At 64.0% G+C, this 20,055-nt stretch overlaps 1 protein-coding gene across 2 annotated transcripts; it reads left to right on the forward strand.

Annotated features, from left to right (window-relative positions):
- Window positions 1-1,558: 1,558 nt before the first annotated feature.
- USF2 (upstream transcription factor 2, c-fos interacting) lies at window positions 1,559-16,849 on the forward strand. 2 transcript variants are annotated; one of them, XM_065859736.2, is made up of 10 exons: window positions 1,559-2,321; window positions 4,099-4,145; window positions 5,067-5,188; window positions 6,791-6,865; window positions 7,592-7,721; window positions 8,718-8,805; window positions 9,387-9,445; window positions 10,317-10,411; window positions 13,168-13,296; window positions 16,283-16,849. In XM_065859736.2, the coding sequence occupies exons 1-10, from the start codon at window positions 2,269-2,271 to the stop codon at window positions 16,373-16,375; spliced, it is 891 nt and encodes a 296-aa protein (XP_065715808.1). In that variant the 5' UTR covers window positions 1,559-2,268; the 3' UTR covers window positions 16,376-16,849. The 2 variants fall into 2 exon arrangements, with proteins under 2 accessions (XP_065715808.1, XP_065715807.1); XM_065859735.2 differs by having other exon boundaries at window positions 1,560-2,321; window positions 6,770-6,865.
- Window positions 16,850-20,055: the final 3,206 nt, after the last annotated feature.

Consider the following 20,055-nt stretch of genomic DNA (forward strand, 5'->3'; position numbering starts at 1 on the left):
TCTGCTGGATCCTATAGGGCCTCTCCTGTTTCTATAGGGAATTATTTGGGCCTTATAGGGGCTCTTGTGGGTCCTATGGGGTCCCCCCAGCTCCTATAGGGGCTCATCTGGGTCCTATAGGGCCCCCCGCCCATTTCTATAGGGGTTGTTCTGGTTTCTATAGGATGCCCCCAGGTCCTGTAAAGATTCATCTGGGTCCTATAGGGCCTCTCCTGTTCCTATAGGGGCTCTTCTAGATTCTATAGGGTGGTCTATGTTTCTATGGGAACTCATCTGGGTTCTATAGCGGCTCTGCTGGTTTCTATAGGGCCCACCCAGCTCCTATAGGGGCTCATCTGCATTCTATAGGGTGTCCCCCCTCTTTCTATAGGTGCTGTTCCAGTCTCTATAGGGTCCCCCCAGTTCCTATAGGGGCTCATCCAGATCCTATAGAGGCTCATTGGGGTTCTATAGGGACTTTCCCATTTCTATAGGAACCATTCCAGCCTCTATAGGGCCCCCCAGTTCCTATAGGGGCCAGTTCCTATAGGGGCTCTTCTGGTCTCTATACCCCCCCTCCATTTCTATAGGGGCTCATCTGGGTCCTATAGAGCCCCCCAAGTTCCTATAGGGGGCTCTTGTGGGTTCTATAGGGACCCCCCCATTTCTATAGGGGTCCATCCGGGTCCTTTGGGGTCCCCCCCCAGCTCCTATAGAGTCTCTTCCGGCCTCTATAGGATTCCCCCCCATATCTATAGGGGCTCATTCGGGTCATATAGGCTCCCCCCAGTTCCTATAGGGGCTCTCCTGGTTCCTATAGCCCCGCCCCCATTTCTATGGGGGCCATCCGGGTCCCTTCCGGTTCCCCCCGTTCCTATAGGGGCTTTTCCGGTCTCTATAGGGGCTTTTCCCGTTCCTATAGGGGCACTTCCGGTCTCTAGAGGGTCCCCCCCCCATTCTTAGGGCGCCTCATCCGGGTCCTCCGGCTCCTCTTCCGGGTTCTTTAAACCCCTCCCCCCTTCCCCTTGACGTCACCTCCCCGGCACCGGAAGTGACGCCGCAATGGCGCGATAAGGGGACGGGAGAGGGGCCGTCAAACCGGAAGCCACGCCCACTTCCGGCGCCGCGCCCTCGCCCCTCCCCCCTCCCTTCCCCCCTTCCCTCCCCCCTTCCCCCCTCCCCTCCCCCCCCCCCTCCCGGTTGAATCCGCGATCGCCGCGCGCGCGGGAACGGCGCCTTTTTTATTTCCCGCGAAAAAAAGCCCCAAAAAGCCCGGGAAAAAAAAACACGCGGGAAAAGGTCGAAGCGGGAAAAACGCGCGGGAAAAAAAGGGGGGAGGGGGGGAGGGAGAAACAAAAAAAAACCGGGGCGGACGGGGGGGGGGAGGGGGAGGCGGGGGGGGAGGGGTCGGAGGAAGCGCGCGCGCGGGAAAGCTCCCCCACCTCCCCTCCCCCCCCCCCCACCTCCAACCCCCGCCCCTCCCCCCACGTGACGCGGGTGTTTGGCCTCGTGATCGGGTCTTGGGGGGGGGGGGGGGGGAAGGGAAGGGGGAGGAAAAAAAAAGGGGGGGGGGTTCGGGGGTTTGGGGGGGGGGGGGAGGGGGACGCGAAACCCGAAGAAGCGGCCGAAGGGGCGACCCCTCCCCCCCCAGCCCCCCCAGCCCCCCCTTTTTCCCCTCCCCCACCTTCCCCAAAGAACCCGGCGCTTCCGCCCCTCCCCCACCCTTGGGGACCCCCCCCGGTTTGAATTGGGGACCCCCCCCACCCCTCCCCCACCCTTAGACACCCCCCGTTTGAATCGGGGACCCTCCTGACCCCTCCCCCACCTTCGCGGACCCCCCCGTTTGAATTGGGGGCCCCCCCGAACCCTCCCCCACCCTTAGGGACCCCTTGGGGACCCCTCCCCCACCTTTGGGGTCCCCCCATTTAATTGGGGACCCCCCAACCCCTCCCCCACCCCCCCATTTTAACCAGGGACCCCCCCGACCCCTCCCCCACCTTTGGGGTCCCCCCCATTAATTGGGGACCCCCCCAAACCCCTCCCCCACCTTTGGGGTCCCCCCCATTAATCGGGGACCCCCAGACCCCTCCCCCACCTTTACCAACCCCTCCCCCACCCTTGGGGTCCCCCCTATTAATTGGGGACCCCCCCACCCCTCCCCCACCCTTAGGGACCCCCCCATTTTAACCAGGGACCCCCCCAAACCCCCTTCCCCTCCCCCCCACCCATAAGGACCCCCCCACCCATCCCCCACCCCTCCCCCCCCCCCCATCGCCCCCTCCCCCCCCCATGGACATGTTGGACCCCGGCTTGGATTCGGCCTCCGGCTCCGCAGCCCCAAGGTGAGGGGGGGACCCCAAAATATAGGGGGGGACCCCAAAATATGGGGGGGGTCCCAAAATATGGGGGGGGTCCCAAATATATGGGGGGGGGGCCCAAAATATGGGGGGGTGGTCCCTAAAGTGGAGGGAGGGGGAGGAAATGGGGTGGGGGGAGGGGAAATGGGGAGGACCCAAGGGGGGGGGGGGAGGGGACCCCAAAATATGGGGGGGTCCCAAAATATGGGGGGGGTCCCAAAATATGGGGGGGTCCCAAATGTATGGGGGGGTTCCCAAAATATGGGGGGGTGGTCCCTAAAGTGGAGGGAGGGGGAAGAAATGGGGTGGGGGGAGGGGAAATGGGGAGGACCCAAGGGGGGGGGGAGGGGACCCCAAAATATGGGGGGGTCCCAAAGTATGGGGGGGTCCCAAAATATGGGGGGGGTCCCAAATATATGGGGGGGGGGGCCCAAAATATGGGGGGGTGGTCCCTAAAGTGGAGGGAGGGGGAGGAAATGGGGGGGGGGAGGGGAAATGGGGAGGACCCAAGGGGGGGGGAAGGGGACCCCAAAATATGGGGGGGGTCCCAAAATATGGGGGGGTCCCAAAATATGGGGGGGGTCCCAAATATATGGGGGGGGGCCCAAAATATGGGGGGGTGGTCCCTAAAGTGGAGGGAGGGGGAGGAAATGGGGTGGGGGGAGGGGAAATGGGGAGGACCCAAGGAGGGGGGGGAGGGGACCCCAAAATATGGGGGGGTCCCAAAATATGGGGGGGGTCCCAAAATATGGGGGGGTCCCAAAATATGGGGGGGGTCCCAAATATATGGGGGGGTGGTCCCTAAAGTGGAGGGAGGGGGAGGAAATGGGGTGGGGGGAGGGGAAATGGGGAGGACCCAAGGGGGGGGGAGGGGACCCCAAAATATGGGGGGGTCCCAAAATATGGGGGGGTCCCAAAATATGGGGGGGGTCCCAAATATATGGGGGGGGGGCCCAAAATATGGGGGGGTGGTCCCTAAAGTGGAGGGAGGGGGAGGAAATGGGGTGGGGGGAGGGGAAATGGGGAGGACCCAAGGGGGGGGGGGAGGGGACCCAAAATATGGGGGGGTCCCAAAGTATGGGGGGGTCCCAAAATATGGGGGGGGTCCCAAATGTATGGGGGGGTTCCCAAAATATGGGGGGGTGGTCCCTAAAGTGGAGGGAGGGGGAGGAAATGGGGTGGGGGGAGGGGAAATGGGGAGGACCCAAGGGGGGGGGAAGGGGACCCCAAAATATGGGGGGGGTCCCAAAATATGGGGGGGGTCCCAAAATATGGGGGGGTGGTCCCTAAAGTGGAGGGAGGGGGAGGAAATGGGGTGGGGGGAGGGGAAATGGGGGGACCCCAAATGGGGGGGACCCAGAAAATATGGGGGGGACCCCAAAATATATGGGGGGGTCCCTAAAGTGGGGGGAGGGGAAATGGGGGGACCCAGAAAATATGGGGGGGGTCCCAAATATATGGGGGGGGGAGCCCAAAATATAGGGGGAGGGGTTAATGGGGGGAGGGGAAATGGGGGGACCCCAAATATATGGGAGGATCCAAATATATGGGGGGGGGGGTCCCAAAAATGGGGAGACCCCATATAATATGGGGGGGGCCCAAAATATGGGGGGAGGGGTTAATGGGGGGAGGGGGGAGGAAGTAGGGGGGTGGGGGGAAGGGGAATGGGGAGGGACCCCAAAGAATGGGGGGGGGGTCCCGGATGCCTGGGTCCTCTTGGGGGGTTGTGACCTTTGACCTTGTGCCCCCCCCCTCTTTGCAGCCATGAGAAAAACCAAGAACCTGAGGAGAGCGTTGATCTGCAGGAGGGTGAGGGACCCAGGAGTGCCCCAGGGGACCCAGGAGTTCGGGAGGGACCCAGGAGTGCCCCAGGGACCCAGGAGTTCGGGGGGACCCAGGTGTCTGGGGAGGAACCCAGGAGTTCGGGGGTGACACCCAAATAGGGGACCCAGGAGTTCAGAAGGGACCCAGGAGTGCCCCAAGGGACCCAGGAGTTCAGGGAGGGACCCAGGAGTGCCCCAGGGGACCCAGGAGTTCAGGAGGGACCCAGGAGTTCGGGAGGGACCCAGGAGTGCCCCAGGGGACCCAGGAGTTCAGGAGGGACCCAGGAGTCCGGGAGGGACCCAGGAGTTTGGGCGTGACACCCAAATAGGGGACCCAGGAGTACCCCAGGGACCTGGGAGTTCTGGAGGGACCCAGGAGTCCGGGAAGGGACCCAGGAGTTCGGGGGTGACACCCAAATAGGGGACCCAGGAGTTCAGAAGGGACCCAGGAGTTCAGGAAGGACCCAGGAGTGCCCCAGGAAATGTAGAAGTAAAGGGGGACCCAGGAGTGCCCCAGGGGACCCAGGAGTTCAGAAGGGACCCAGGAGTCCGGGAGGGACCCAGGAGTGCCCCAGGGGAGACAGAAATTTGGGTGGCACCCAAATAGGGGACCCAGGAGTTCGGGGGTGACACCCAAGTAGGGGACCCACTCATTCAGAAGGGACCCAGGAGTGCCCCAGGGACCCAGGAGTTCTGGAGGGGACCCAAACAGGGGACCCAGGAGTTCGGGTGGACCCAGGTGTTCAGGGGGGAACCCAGGAGTGCCCCAGGGACCCAGGAGTTCGGGAGGGACCCAGGCGTTCGGGAGGGACCCAGGCGTTCGGGAGGGACCCAGGAGTTTGTGGAGGGACCCAGGAGTCCGGGAGGGACCCAGGCGTTCGGGAGGGACCCAGGCGTCCTGTTTTAGGGGAGGGCCCCTCCGGGGAGGACGTTCCCGTGGCCATCGCCAGCGTCCCCGTCCCCGTCCCCGGCACCTTCGCCGACTCGGGGCTGCAGTATCAGTTCCGCAGTGAGAGCAACGGCAGCCAGGTGGGTGCTGGGGCACCCATGGGTGCTGGGGGGCGTGGGGGGGTCCTGGGGGTGCTGGGGGTCGGGATATGGGGGTCCCAGGGGCGTCAATGGGGTCCTATGGGTGCTGGGGGGGTCGTATGGGTGCTGGGGGTGGAATAACATAGGGGGTCTAGGGGTGCACCTATGGGTGCTGGGGGGCACCCATGGGTGCCGAGGGAGGATATGGGGGTCCCAGGGGTGGCTGTGGGGTCCTATGGGTGCTGGGGGTCAGGACATGGGGGTCCCACTGGTGTCAATGGGGTGTTATGGGTGCTGGGGCACCCGTGGGTGCTGGGGGGCGTGGGGGGGTCCTATGGGTGCTGGGGGTCGGGCCATGGGGGTCCCAGGGGTGTCAATGGGGTCCTATGGGTGCTGGGGGTCAGGCCATGGGGGTCCCAGGGGTGTCAATGGGGTCCTATGGGTGCTGGGGGTCGGGCCATGGGGGTCCCAGGGGTGTCAATGGGGTCCTGGGGGTGGAACAATATGGGAGTTCTATGGATGCTGGGGCACCCATGGGTGCTGGGGGGCGTGGGGGGGTCCTGGGGGTGCTGGGGGTCGGGATATGGGGGTCCCAGGGGCGTCAATGGGGTCCTATGGGTGCTGGGGGTCGGGATATGGGGGTCCCAGGGGCGTCAATGGGGTCCTATGGGTGCTGGGGGGGTCGTATGGGTGCTGGGGGTGGAATAACATAGGGGGTCTAGGGGTGCACCTATGGGTGCTGGGGGGCACCCATGGGTGCCGAGGGAGGATATGGGGGTCCCAGGGGTGGCTGTGGGGTCCTATGGGTGCTGGGGGTCAGGACATGGGGGTCCCACTGGTGTCAATGGGGTGTTATGGGTGCTGGGGCACCCGTGGGTGCTGGGGGGCGTGGGGGGGTCCTATGGGTGCTGGGGGTCGGGCCATGGGGGTCCCAGGGGTGTCAATGGGGTCCTATGGGTGCTGGGGGTCGGGACATGGGGGTCCCAGGGGTGTCAATGGGGTCCTATGGGTGCTGGGGGTCGGGACATGGGGGTCCCAGGGGCGTCAATGGGGTCCTATGGGTGCTGGGGGTCGGGACATGGGGGTCCCAGGGGTGTCAATGGGGTCCTATGGGTGCTGGGGGTCGGGCCATGGGGGTCCCAGGGGTGTCAGTGGGGTCCTATGGGTGCTGGGGGTCGGGCCATGGGGGTCCCAGGGGTGTCAATGGGGTCCTATGGGTGCTGGTGATCAGGACATGGGGGTCCCAGGGGTGTCAATGGGGTCCTATGGGTGCTGGGGGTCGGGACATGGGGGTCCCAGGGGTGTCAATGGGGTCCTGGGGGTGGAACAATATGGGGGTTCTATGGGTGCTGGGGCACCCATGGGTGCTGGGGGGCGTGGGGGGGTCCTGGGGGTGCTGGGGGTCGGGCCATGGGGGTCCCAGGGGTGTCAATGGGGTCCTATGGGTGCTGGGGGGAATATGGGGGATCACAGGGGTTTTGGGGGCACCCATGGGTGCTGGGGGGCACAGGGGGGTCCTGTGGGTCCCGGGGGGCACCCATGGGTGCTGGGGGGTGTCGATGTCACCGTGTCACCCCCCAGGTCACCTACCGGGTGGTGCAGGTGACGGAGGCGCCGCTCGATGGGCCCGAAGGAGCCGCCGTCAGCGTCGTGTCCACCTTCGCGGGGACCACCCAGGTGGGGACCCGGGCGTCCGGGAGGGACCCAGGCGTCCGGGAGGGACCCAGGAGTTCGGGGAGGGACCCAGGAGTTCGGGGAGGGACCCAGGCATCCGGGAGGGACCCAGGCGTCCAGGAGTGGGTGATATGGGGGACCCAGGCGTCCGGGAGGGGATTATAGGGGGGACCCAGGGGTCCCTTCCAAGGGGACCCAGGCGTCCGGGAGTGAGTTATATGGGGGACCCAGGTGTCCGGGAGGGACCCAGGCATCCGGGAGGGACCCAGGCGTCCAGGAGTGGGTGATATGGGGGACCCAGGCGTCCGGGAGGGGGTTATATGGGGGACCCAGGCGTCCGGGAGAGGGTTATATGGGGGACCCAGGCGTCCGGGGGTCCCTTTCAAGGGGACCCAGGCATCCGGGAGAGGGTTATATGGGGGACCCAGGCGTCCGGAGGTCCCTTCCAAGGGGACCCAGGCGTCCGGGAGTGGGTTATATGGGGGACCCAGGCGTCCGGGGGTCCCTTCCAAGGGGACCCAGGCGTCCGGGAGAGGGTTATATGGGGGACCCAGGCGTCCGGGAGTGGGTTATATGGGGGACCCAGGCGTCCGGGGGTCCCTTCCAAGGGGACCCAGGCATCCGGGAGTGGGTTATATGGGGGACCCAGGCGTCCGGGAGTGGGTTATATGGGGGACCCAGGCGTCCGGGGGTCCCTTCCAAGGGGACCCAGGCGTCCGGGCCCCCCAGGCCGTGATCCAGAACCCGTTCAGTAACGGGGGCAGCCCCGGGGCCGAGGGTGGAACCGAGACCCGATTCGCATGGGGGGGCGATGGGACCGTGTCGGTGCAGACGGATCCGGCGCTGGCGCAGGCGGGAGGTGAGAGGGGACCCAGGCGTCCGGGGGGACCCAGGCGTTCGGGGGGACCCAGGAGTTCGGGAGGGGACCCAGGCGTCCGGGGAGACCCAGGAGTTCGGGAGGGACCCAGGCGTTCGGGAGGGGACCCAGGCGTTCGGGAGGGGACCCAGGCGTCCGGGGGGACCCGGGAGTTCGGGGGAGGGACCCAGGCGTCCGGGGGGACCCAGGAGTTCGGGAGGGACCCAGGAGTTCGGGAGGGGACCCAGGCGTTCGGGAGGGACCCAGGAGTTCGGGAGGGACCCAGGCGTTCGGGAGGGGACCCAGGAGTTCGGGAGGGACCCAGGCGTTCGGGAGGGACCCAGGAGTTCGGGAGGGACCCAGGAGTTCGGGAGGGACTCAGGAGTTCGGGAGGGACCCAGGAGTTCGGGAGCGGACCCAGGCGTCCGGGGGGACCCAGGAGTTCGGGAGGGACCCAGGCGTTCGGGAGGGGACCCAGGCGTTCGGGAGGGGACCCAGGCGTTCGGGAGGGACCCAGGAGTTCGGGAGGGACCCAGGCGTTCGGGAGGGACCCAGGAGTTCGGGAGGGACCCAGGCGTCCGGGGGGACCCAGGCATCCGGGGGAGGGACCCAGGCATCCGGGGGGACCCAGGAGTTCGGGAGGGACCCAGGAGTTCGGGAGGGACCCAGGCGTTCGGGAGGGACCCAGGAGTTCGGGAGGGACCCAGGAGTTCGGGAGGGGACCCAGGCGTTCGGGAGGGGACCCAGGCGTCCGGGGGGACCCAGGAGTTCGGGAGGGACCCAGGCATCCGGGGGGACCCAGGAGTTCGGGAGGGACCCAGGCGTCCGGGGGAACCCAGGAGTTCGGGAGGGACCCAGGCGTTCGGGAGGGACCCAGGAGTTCGGGAGGGGACCCAGGAGTTCGGGAGGGACCCAGGCGTTCGGGAGGGACCCAGGCGTTCGGGAGGGGACCCAGGCGTTCGGGAGGGGACCCAGGTGTCCGGTTGGTCCCTCCCCCAGGTCAGTTCTATGTGATGATGACACCTCAGGACGTTTTGCAGCCGGGGACCCAACGCAGCATCGCACCCCGGGGACACCCGTACTCCCCGTGAGCCCCAAAACCTCCCAAAATGACCCCAAAATCCCCCCAAATCCCCCCAAAATGACCCCAAAACCCCCCAAAATGGCCCCAAAACACCCCAAAACACCCCAAAACCCCCCAAATGACCCCTAAATGCTCCAAAATCTCCTCGAAAATCGCCCCCAAATCCCCTCAAAATGCCCCAAAATCCCCCCAAAATCTCCTCATGAAACCCCCAAATCTCCCCAGAACCACCAAATCCCCCTAAAATACCCCAAAATGCCCCAAATCGCCCCTTGGAACCCCCCAAATCCCCCTTGAAATGCCTTTGGTTGTTTGTGTGTGTGGCCCTTTAAGGGGCAGGGGGCAAGGGAGTGGGCGGGGCCGGGTTAAGCCCCGCCCACCGTGTGTCCCCATTCATCCCAATGTCCCCATGGACCCCATTGCCCCCCATTGTCCCCAATGTCCCCATCGCCCCCATTGTCCCCATCGCCCCCATCGCCCCCATCGCCCCCATCGCCCCCATCGCCCCCATTGTCCCCATTGTCCCCAATGTCCCCATTGCCCCCATTGACCCCCTTGTCCCCATTGTCCCCAATGTCCCATAGGAAGCTGGAGGGGCCGCGGGTCCCACGGGACGAGCGACGACGAGCGCAGCACAACGAGGGTGAGACCGTGTCCCCATGTCACCAATGTCACCCCATTGACCCCAATGTCCCATATCCCATTATCCCCAATGTCCCCATTGTCCCCACTGACCCCATTGTCCCCATTGACCCCAATGTCCCCGTATCCCATGATCCCCAATGTCCCCATTGACCCCAATGTCCCCACTGACCCCATTGTCCCCATTGACCCCAATGTCCCCGTATCCCATGATCCCCAATGTCCCCATTGACCCCAATGTCCCCGTATCCCATGATCCCCAATGTCCCCATTGACCCCAATGTCCCCACTGACCCCATTGTCCCCATTGACCCCAATGTCCCCGTATCCCATGATCCCCAATGTCCCCATGTCCCCCTCATCATCACCATTGTCCCCCTTGTCTCCTTTATCCCCACTTGTCCCATTATCTACATTGTCCCCATCGTCCACCATCCTCCCCCATTGCCCCCATTATTCCCATTGACCCCGTTGTCCCATTGACCTCATTGTCCCATTGACCCCGTTGTCCCATTGACCCCATTGTCCCCCATCGTCCCCATTGTCCCCATTGTCCTCGCTGTCCCCATTGACCTCAATGTCCCCATTATTCGCATTGTCCCCATGGTCCCCTTTGTCCCCATCAACCCCATTATTCCCATTGTCCCATTGAGCCCAATGTCCCCATTATTCCCATTGTCCCATTGCCCCCGTTGCCCCCATTGTCCCATTGTCCCCATCGCCCCCATCGCCCCCAATGTCCCCAATGTCCCCAATGTCCCCAATGTCCCCATTGCCCCCATCGCCCCCATCGCCCCCAATGTCCCCATCGCCCCCAATGTCCCCAATGTCCCCATCGCCCCCAATGTCCCCAATGTCCCCATTGTCCCCAGTCGAGCGGCGCCGCCGGGACAAGATCAACAACTGGATCGTCCAACTGTCCAAGATCATCCCCGACTGCGGCGCCGACAACAGCAAAACGGGGGCGGTGAGGGGTCCCCGTTGTCCCCATTGTCCCCAATGGGTCCCCAAGGGTCTGGGGACACAACCTGGGGGGGTCCTGGGGGGTTATTTGGGGTCTATAATGGATTTCAGTGGGGGTTTTGGGGGCTCCCCAATGTCCCCAATGAGTCCCCAAGGGTCTCTAATGGGTTTCAATGGGGGTTTTGGGGGGTCCCCAAGGGTCTCTAATGGGTTTCAATGGGGGTTTTGGGGGGTCCCCAAGGGTCTCTAATGGGTTTCAATGGGGGTTTTGGGGGGTCCCCAAGGGTCTCTAATGGGTTTCAATGGGGGTTTTGGGGGGTCCCCAAGGGTCTCTAATGGGTTTCAATGGGGGTTTTGGGGGGTCCCCAGGGGTCTCTAATGGGTTTCAATGGGGGTTTTGGGGGGTCCCCAAGGGTCTCTAATGGGTTTCAATGGGGGTTTTGGGGGGTCCCCAAGGATCTCTAATGGGTTTCAATGGGGGTTTTGGGGGGTCCCCAAGGGTCTCTAATGGGTTTCAACGGGGGTTTTGGGGGGTCCCCAAGGGTCTCTAATGGGTTTCAATGGGGGTTTTGGGGGGTCCCCAAGGGTCTCTAATGGGTTTCAATGGGGGTTTTGGGGGGTCCCCAAGGGTCTCTAATGGGTTTCAATGGGGGTTTTGGGGGGTCCCCAAGGGTCTCTAATGGGTTTCAATGGGGGTTTTGGGGGGTCCCCAAGGATCTCTAATGGGTTTCAATGGGGGTTTTGGGGGGTTCCCAAGGGTCTCTAATGGGTTTCAATGGGGGTTTTGGGGGGTCCCCAAGGTTCTCTAATGGGTTTCAATGGGAGTTTTGGGGGGTCCCCAAGGGTCTCTAATGGGTTTCAATGGGGTTTTGGGGGGTCCCCAAGGGTCTCTAATGGGTTTCAATGGGGGTTTTGGGGGGTCCCCAGGGGTCTCTAATGGGTTTCAATGGGGGTTTTGGGGGGTCCCCAAGGATCTCTAATGGGTTTCAATGGGGGTTTTGGGGGGTCCCCAAGGGTCTCTAATGGGTTTCAATGGGGGTTTTGGGGGGTCCCCAAGGGTCTCTAATGGGTTTCAGTGGGGGTTTTGGGGGGTCCCCAAGGGTCTCTAATGGGTTTCAATGGGGGTTTTGGGGGGTCCCCAATGTCCCCAATGAGTCCCCAAGGGTCTCTAATGGGTTTCAGTGGGGTTTTGGGAGGGTCCCCATGGGGGTCCCCGTTGTCCCCATTGTCCCCAATGGGTCCCCAAGGGTCTGGGGACACAACCTGGGGGGGTCCTGAGGGGTTATTTGGGGTCTATTATGGGTTTGAATGGGGGTCTTGGGGGGTCCCCAATGTCCCCAATGAGTCCCCAAGGGTCTCTAATGGGTTTCAATGGGGGTTTTGGGGGGGTCCCCAAGGGTCTCTAATGGGTTTCAATGGGGGTTTTGGGGGGTCCCCTATGGGTCCCTAATGGGTTTCAATGGGGGTTTTGGGGGGTCCCCAAGGATCTCTAATGGGTTTCAATGGGGGTTTTGGGGGGTCCCCAAGGGTCTCTAATGGGTTTCAATGGGGGTTTTGGGGGGTCCCCAAGGGTCTCTAATGGGTTTCAATGGAGGTTTTGGGGGGTCCCCAAGGGTCTCTAATGGGTTTCAACGGGGGTTTTGGGGGGTCCCCAAGGGTCTCTAATGGGTTTCAATGGGGGTTTTGGGGGGTCCCCAAGGGTCTCTAATGGGTTTCAATGGGGGTTTTGGGGGGTCCCCAGGGGTCTCTAATGGGTTTCAATGGGGGTTTTGGGGGGTCCCCAAGGGTCTCTAATGGGTTTCAATGGGGGTTTTGGGGGGTCCCCAATGTCCCCAATGAGTCCCCAAGGGTCTATAATGGATTTCAATGGGGGTTTTGGGGGGTCCCCAATGTCCCCAATGAGTCCTCAAGGGTCTCTAATGGGTTTCAGTGGGGGTTATGGGGGGGGTCCCCATGGGGGTCCCCGTTGTCCCCATTGTCCCCAATGGGTCCCCAAGGGTCTGGGGACACAACCTGGGGGGGTCCTGGGGGGTTATTTGGGGTCTATAATGGATTTCAATGGGGGTCTTGGGGGGTCCCCAATGTCCCCAATGAGTCCCCAAGGGTCTCTAATGGGTTTCAATGGGGGTTTTGGGGGGGTCCCCAAGGGTCTCTAATGGGTTTCAATGGGGGTTTTGGGGGGTCCCCAAGGGTCTCTAATGGGTTTCAGTGGGGTTTTGGGAGGGTCCCCATGGGGGTCCCAGTTGTCCCCATTGTCCCCAATGGGTCCCCAAGGGTCTGGGGACACAACCTGGGGGGGTCCTGAGGGGTTATTTGGGGTCTATTATGGGTTTGAATGGGGGTCTTGGGGGGTCCCCAATGTCCCCAATGAGTCCCCAAGGGTCTCTAATGGGTTTCAGTGGGGTTTTGGGGGGGTCCCCATGGGGGTCCCCGTTGTCCCCATTGTCCCCAATGGGTCCCCAAGGGTCTGGGGACACAACCTGGGGGGGTCCTGGGGGGTTATTTGGGGTCTATAATGGATTTCAATGGGGGTCTTGGGGGGTCCCCAATGTCCCCAATGAGTCCCCAAGGGTCTCTAATGGGTTTCAATGGGGATTTTGGGGGCCCCCCCGAGCTCACGGGGTGGAATTTGTGGTCGTTTTGGGGCTTTTGGGGGGTCCTAGAACTTCGGGTTTTTTAGGGGCTGTTTGGGGGGGTTCTGGGACCCCCGGGGGGGTGCTGGGGTCCCCCTGATTTTGGGGGGTCCCCCCAAATTCGCAGAGCAAAGGGGGGATCCTGTCCAAGGCGTGCGACTACGTGCGGGAGCTGCGGCAGAGCAACCAGCGCCTGCAGGAGACGTTCAAGGAGGCCGAGCGGCTGCAGATGGACAACGAGCTGCTGCGCAGACAGGTGGACACGGGGACCCAGGAGTGCCCCGGGGACCCAGGAGTGCCCCGGGGAGTCAGGAGTTTGGGGGGAGCTGGGAGTTCGAGGGACCCAGGAGTGCCCCAGGGAGTCAGGAGTTTGGGGGGGACATAGAAGTTCAGTCAGGGACCCAGGAGTTCAAGGGACCCAGGAGTGCCCCAGAGACCCAGGAGGTGGGGAGGGACCCAGGAGTGCCCCAGGGACCCAGGAGTGCCCCAGGGAGCTGGGAGTTTGGGGGGAACTGGGAGTTTGGGGGACCCAGGAGTGCCCCGGGGACCCAGGAGTGCCCCAGGGAATTGGGAGTCTGGGGGGAGCTGGGAGTTCAAGGGACCCAGGAGTGCCCCAGGGACCCAGGAGGTGGGGAGGGACCCAGGAGTGCCCCAGGGACCCAGGAGTGCCCCAGGGAGCTGGGAGTTTGGGGGGAACTGGGAGTTTGGGGGACCCAGGAGTGCCCCGGGGACCCAGGAGTGCCCCAGGGAATTGGGAGTCTGGGGGGAGCTGGGAGTTCAAGGGACCCAGGAGTGCCCCAGGGACCCAGGAGTGCCCCAGGGAGTCAGGAGTTTGGGGGGAGCTGGGAGTTCAAGGGACCCAGGAGTGCCCCAGGGACCCAGGAGTGCCCCGGGGAATTGGGAGTTTGGGGGGAACTGGGAGTTTGAGGGACCCAGGAGTGCCCCAGGGACCCAGGAGTGCCCCGGGGAATTGGGAGTTTGGGGGGAACTGGGAGTTTAAGGGACCCAGGAGTGCCCCAGGGAGTCAGGAGTGCCCCAGGGAATTGGGAGTTCAAGGGACCCAGGAGTTCAGGGGGAGCCAGGAGTGCCCAAGGGACCCAGGAGTGCCCCGGGGACCCAGGAGTGCCCCAGGGAGTCAGGAGTTTGGGGGGAACTGGGAGTTTAAGGGACCCAGGAGTGCCCCAGGGACCCAGGAGTGCCCCAGGGAGTCAGGAGTTTGGGGGGAGCTGGGAGTTCGAGGGACCCAGGAGTGCCCCAGGGACCCAGGAGTGCCCCAGGGAGTCAGGAGTGCCCCGGGGAATTGGGAGTTCAAGGGACCCAGGAGTGCCCCAGGGACCCAGGAGTGCCCCAGGGAGTCAGGAGTGCCCCAAGGGACCCAGGAGTGCCCCGGGGAGTCAGGAGTTTGGGGGGAACTGGGAGTTCGAGGGACCCAGGAGTGCCCCAGGGACCCAGGAGTGCCCCAGGGAATTGGGAGTTTGGGGGGAACTGGGAGTTTAAGGGACCCAGGAGTGCCCCAGGGACCCAGGAGTGCCCCAGGGAATTGGGAGTTTGGGGGGAGCTGGGAGTTCGAGGGACCCAGGAGTGCCCCGGGGACCCAGGAGTGCCCCAGGGAATTGGGAGTTTGGGGGGAACTGGGAGTTCAAGGGACCCAGGAGTGCCCCGGGGACCCAGGAGTGCCCCGGGGAATTGGGAGTTTGGGGGGACCCAGGAGTTCAGGGGGAGCCAGGAGTGCCCAAGGGACCCAGGAGTGCCCCAGGGAGCCAGGAGTTTGGGGGGGACATAGAAGTTCAGTCAGGGACCCAGGAGTGCCCCAGGGAGTCAGGAGTGCCCCAGGGAATTGGGAGTTCAAGGGACCCAGGAGTGCCCCAGGGACCCAGGAGTGCCCCGGGGAATTGGGAGTTTGGGGGGAACTGGGAGTTCAAGGGACCCAGGAGTGCCCCAGGGAATTGGGAGTGCCCGAGGGAACTGGGAGTTTGGGGGGACCCAGGAGTTCAGGGGGACCCAGGAGTGCCCAAGGGACCCAGGAGTGCCCCAGGGAGTCAGGAGTGCCCCGGGGAATTGGGAGTTTGGGGGGAACTGGGAGTTCAAGGGACCCAGGAGTGCCCCGGGGACCCAGGAGTGCCCCGGGGAGTCAGGAGTTTGGGGGGAACTGGGAGTTCAAGGGACCCAGGAGTGCCCCGGGGAATTGGGAGTTTGGGGGGAACTGGGAGTTCGAGGGACCCAGGAGTGCCCCAGGGAATTGGGAGTTCAAGGGACCCAGGAGTGCCCCAGGGACCCAGGAGTGCCCCAGGGAATTGGGAGTTCAAGGGACCCAGGAGTGCCCCAGGGACCCAGGAGTGCCCCAGGGAATTGGGAGTTTGGGGGGAACTGGGAGTTCGAGGGACCCAGGAGTGCCCCAGGGAGTCAGGAGTGCCCCAGGGAATTGGGAGTTCAAGGGACCCAGGAATGCCCCAGGGACCCAGGAGTGCCCCAGGGAATTGGGAGTTCAAGGGACCCAGGAGTGCCCCAGAGACCCAGGAGTTTGAGGGACCCAGGAGTGCCCCAGGGACCCAGGAGTGCCCCAGGGAATTGGGAGTTTGGGGGGAACTGGGAGTTCGAGGGACCCAGGAGTGCCCCAGGGAGTCAGGAGTGCCCCAGGGAATTGGGAGTTCAAGGGACCCAGGAGTTCATGAGGGACCCAGGAGTGCCCCGGGGACCCAGGAGTGCCCCGGGGAGTCAGGAGTTTGGGGGGAACTGGGAGTTCGAGGGACCCAGGAGTCCCCGGAGAATTGGGAGTTTGGGGGGAGCTGGGAGATTGGGGGACCCAGGAGTGCCCCGGGGACCCAGGAGTGCCCCAGGGAGCTGGGAGTTTGGGGGGAACTGGGAGTTTGGGGGACCCAGAAGTTCCAGGGACCCAGGAGTGCCCCAAGGACCCAGGAGTTCAGGGAGAGCCAGGAGTTCAGGGGGGACCCAGGAGTTCGGGAGGGACCCAGGAGTTCGGGAGGGACCCAGGAGTTCGGGAGGGGACCCAGGAGTTCGGGAGGGGACCCAGGAGTTCGGGAGGGGACCCAGGAGTTCGGCCACAACCCCTCGTCGCAGACCACACCCCCATACTTAGCCACGCCCCCTTTCTCATATATTCCTTATGGGTTTTGTCAATGGGGTGGGATGGTGGGTGGGATTATGAATGGGGTGGGTGGGTCTTGAGGCTCCGCCCCCTCAGCCGAGGCCCCGCCCCTGACCCCGCCCCCTTTTGCCCATAGATGGAAGAGCTGAAGAGCGAGAACGCGCTGCTGAGACAACAACTGCAGAGCCGGGGGGATGGGACAGAGAACAACCCGGGACAGGGACAGTGACCCCTGGGGACACCCCCTGGGGACACCCCCTGGGGACACCCCATGGATCCCATTGGGGACACCCCGTGGATCCCTCAGCCCCATTGGGGACACCCAGAGACCCTTTGGGGACTCCCCTGGGGTCCCATTTCCCTTTGGGGACACCCAGGGCCACCAACACCCCCCTTGGGGAGACCCCACTGAGACCCAGAGACCCCATGGGGACATTCACCCACCCATTGGGGACACCCCAGTGACACCCAGAGATCCCCTGGGGACGTTTCCCGCCCATTGGGGACACCCTTGGGGACCCCCTGGTGACACCCACGTCCCATTGGGGACACCCCTGGGGTCCCATCACCCCCATTGGGGACACCCCTTGGGGACATGGGGACACCCTGACCCCCCATTAGGGACACCCCATGGATCCCTCAGCCCCATTGGGGACACCCCATGGATCCCTCAGCCCCATTGGGGACACCCCATGGATCCCTCAGCCCCATTAGGGACACCCCATGGATCCCCTCACCCCATTGGGGACACCCCATGGATCCCTCAGCCCCATTGGGGACACCCCAGTGACACCCACGTCCCATTGGGGACACCCCTGGGGTCCCATCACCCCCATTGGGGACCCCCCGGTGACACCCACGTCCCATTGGGGACACCCCTGGGGTCCCATCACCACCATTGGGGACACCCCTTGGGGACATGGGGACACCCTGACCCCCCATTGGGGACACCCCATGGATCCCCTCACCCCATTGGGGACACCCCATGGATCCCTCAGCCCCATTGGGGACACCCCAGTGACACCCACGTCCCATTGGGGACACCCCTGGGGTCCCATCACCCCCATTGGGGACACCCCAGTGACACCCACGTCCCATTGGGGACATCCCTGGGGTTCCATCACCCCCATTGGGGACCCATTGGGGACCCCCTGGGGACAACCAGAGACCCCTTGGGGACACCCCATGGATCCCACTTCCCATTGGGGACACCCCAGTGACACCCAGAGACCCCTTGGGGACATCTCCCCCCCATTGGGGACACCCTTGGGGAGCCCCAGTGACACTCACGTCCCATTGGGGACACCCCAGGGACCCCTCGGGGACATGGGGACAATCTGACCCCCCCATTGGGGACACCCCATGGGTCCCTCAGCCCCATTGGGGACACCCAGGGCCACCAACAACCCCATTGGGGACACCCAGGGACCCCTTGGGGACATTCACCCCCCTATTGGGGACACCCCTGGGGTTCCATCACCCTCATTGGGGACCCATTGGGGACACCCCTGGGGTCCCCTCAGTCCCATTGGGGACGCCCCCTTCTTCTGGGGGACCCAGGAATGCCCCAAGGGACCCAGGAGTTCAGGAGGGACCCAGGAGTTTGGGAGGGACCCAGGAGTGCCCCAGGGGACCCAGGAGTGCCTCAAGGAACCCAGGAATTTAGAAGGGACCCAGGAGTGCCCCAGGGGACCCAGGAATGCCCCAAGAAACCCAGGAATCTGGGAGGGACCCAGGAGTGCCCCAGGGGACCCAGGAATGCCCCAAGAAACCCAGGAATCTGGGAGGGACCCAGGACTTCGGGGGCCCCCCCCCCCAACTTTGGGGACCCCCTAGGAATCCCCTCCCCCCCTTTTAGAGTCCCCCCATTGGTGTCCCCCATTGTGTCCCCTCCCCCCATTGGTGTCCCCTCCCCCGTCCCCCCTTTGTAATTAACGTTATTGTAATTAATTAATTATTGTTTTGTACCGCCAGGGGCGGGGGAGGGGCGGCCGCTCCCCCTCCCCCCCCCACAGCGCGTGGGGGGGGTTTTTTTGGGGTGGGGGTGGGGAGGGTGGGGGGAGGGGTGGGGGTGGGGGAGGGGCCGCCCGGGAAACCTCAAAAAGGTGGAAAAAGAGGCAAAAGTGACATTTTGGTGGTTTGTTGGGGGAGGGGGGGGGGATGATGGGGGACCCAGGAGTGCCCCAAGGGACCCAGGAGTGCCCCAGGGACCCAGGAGTTCTGGAGTTCAGGGGGACCCAGGAGTGCCCCAAGGGACCCAGGAGCTCTGGAGTTTGGGGGGACCCAAGGGTGCCCCAAGGGACCCAGGAGTGCCCCAGGGACCCAGGAGTTCGGGAAAGGGATTATAAGGGGGGACCCAGGAGTGCCCCAGGGACCCAGGAGTTCGGGAAAGGGATTATAAGGGGGGGACCCAGGAGTGCCCCAGGGACCCAGGAGTTCCCCAGGGACCCAGGAGTTCAGTAAAGGGATCTGTGGGGGGGACCCAGGAGTGCCCCAGGGACCCAGGAGTGCCCCAGGGACCCAGGAGTTCAGTAAAGGGATCTGTGGGGGGGACCCAGGAGTGCCCCAGGGACCCAGGAGTGCCCCAAGGGACCCAGGAGTTCTGGAGTTTGGGGGGACCCAAGGGTGCCCCAAGGGACCCAGGAGTGCCCCAGGGACCCAGGAGTGCCCCAAGGGACCCAGGAGTTCTGGAGTTTGGGGGGACCCAAGGGTGCCCCAAGGGACCCAGGAGTGCCCCAGGGACCCAGGAGTTCGGGAAAGGGATTATAGGGGGAGGACCCAGGAGTTCGGGAGGGGACCCAGGTGTGCTGGGAAGGACCCAGGCATCCGGGAAGGACCCAGGAGTTCGGGGCGGGGGGAGGGGGGGGACCCAGGCGTCCGGGTGACCTCTGACCCCCGTGGGCCGGGCCCGTCCGGCTGTCGCCACTCGTGTCGCAATTGTCACCAACACCCCAATGTCCCCATGTCTGTCCCAATGTCCCCAATGTCCCCATGTCTGTCCCCAATATCCCGATGGCCCTCTGTCTGTTCCAGTGTCCCCCTGTCTGTCCCCAATGTCCCCATGTCCCTCTGTCTGTCCCCATGTCCCCAATGTCCCCATGTCCCTCTGTCTGTCCCAATGTCCCCATGTCCCTCTGTCTGCCCAATGTCCCCCATGTCCCCATATCCCTGTGTCCCCCTGTCTGTCCCCAGTGTCCCCATGTCCCTCTGTCTGTCCCCATGTCCCCATATCCCTGTGTCCCCCTGTCTGTCCCCAGTGTCCCCATGTCCCTCTGTCTGTCCCCATGTCCCCATATCCCTGTGTCCCCCTGTCTGTCCCCAGTGTCCCCATGTCCCTCTGTCTGTCCCCATGTCCCCAATGTCCCCATGTCCCCAATGTCCCCATGTCCCTCTGTCTGTCCCCATGTCCCTCTGTCTGTCCCCACGTCCCCGTCTGTCCCCATGTCCCCAATGTCCCCATGTCCCTCTGGCTGTCCCAATGTCCCCATATCCCTGTGTCCCCCTGTCTGTCCCCAATGTCCCCATGTCCCTCTGTCTGTCCCCATGTCCCCAATGTCCCCATGTCCCTCTGGCTGTCCCCATGTCCCCAATGTCCCATTGTTCCCACGTCCCTCTGTCTGTCCCAATGTCCCCATGTCTGTCCCCATGTCCCTCTGTCTGTCCCAATGTCCCCATGTCTGTCCCCATGTCCCTCTGTCTGTCCCAATGTCCCCATGTCTGTCCCCATGTCCCTCTGTCTGTCCCAATGTCCCCGCGCTGGCGCCTCCAGGTCTGACCCCGGGGTGACCTCGGGGAGGGGACCAGGGGACAACAAACACCATCGGCGACACCCGGACGCCTGGGTCCCCTTGCCAAGGGGGGAGGGACCCCCTCCCCCGGACGCCTGGGTCCCTCCCGGACGCCTGGGTC

Source organism: Patagioenas fasciata, chromosome 31 (assembly GCF_037038585.1).
Source record: "Patagioenas fasciata isolate bPatFas1 chromosome 31, bPatFas1.hap1, whole genome shotgun sequence".
NCBI lineage: Eukaryota > Metazoa > Chordata > Aves > Columbiformes > Columbidae > Patagioenas > Patagioenas fasciata.

What these genes read in the sequence shown, in the direction of transcription:
- USF2 (XM_065859735.2), top strand. Translation starts at nt 2,269, where the DNA reads ATGGACATGTTGGACCCCGGCTTGGATTCGGCCTCCGGCTCCGCAGCC. An exon ending in GTGAGAGCAACGGCAGCCAG is followed by an intron (nt 5,189 to 6,769) that starts GTGGGTGCTGGG and finishes GTCACCCCCCAG; the next exon opens with GTCACCTACCGGGTGGTGCA. An exon ending in CGGGGACACCCGTACTCCCC is followed by an intron (nt 8,806 to 9,386) that starts GTGAGCCCCAAA and finishes AATGTCCCATAG; the next exon opens with GAAGCTGGAGGGGCCGCGGG.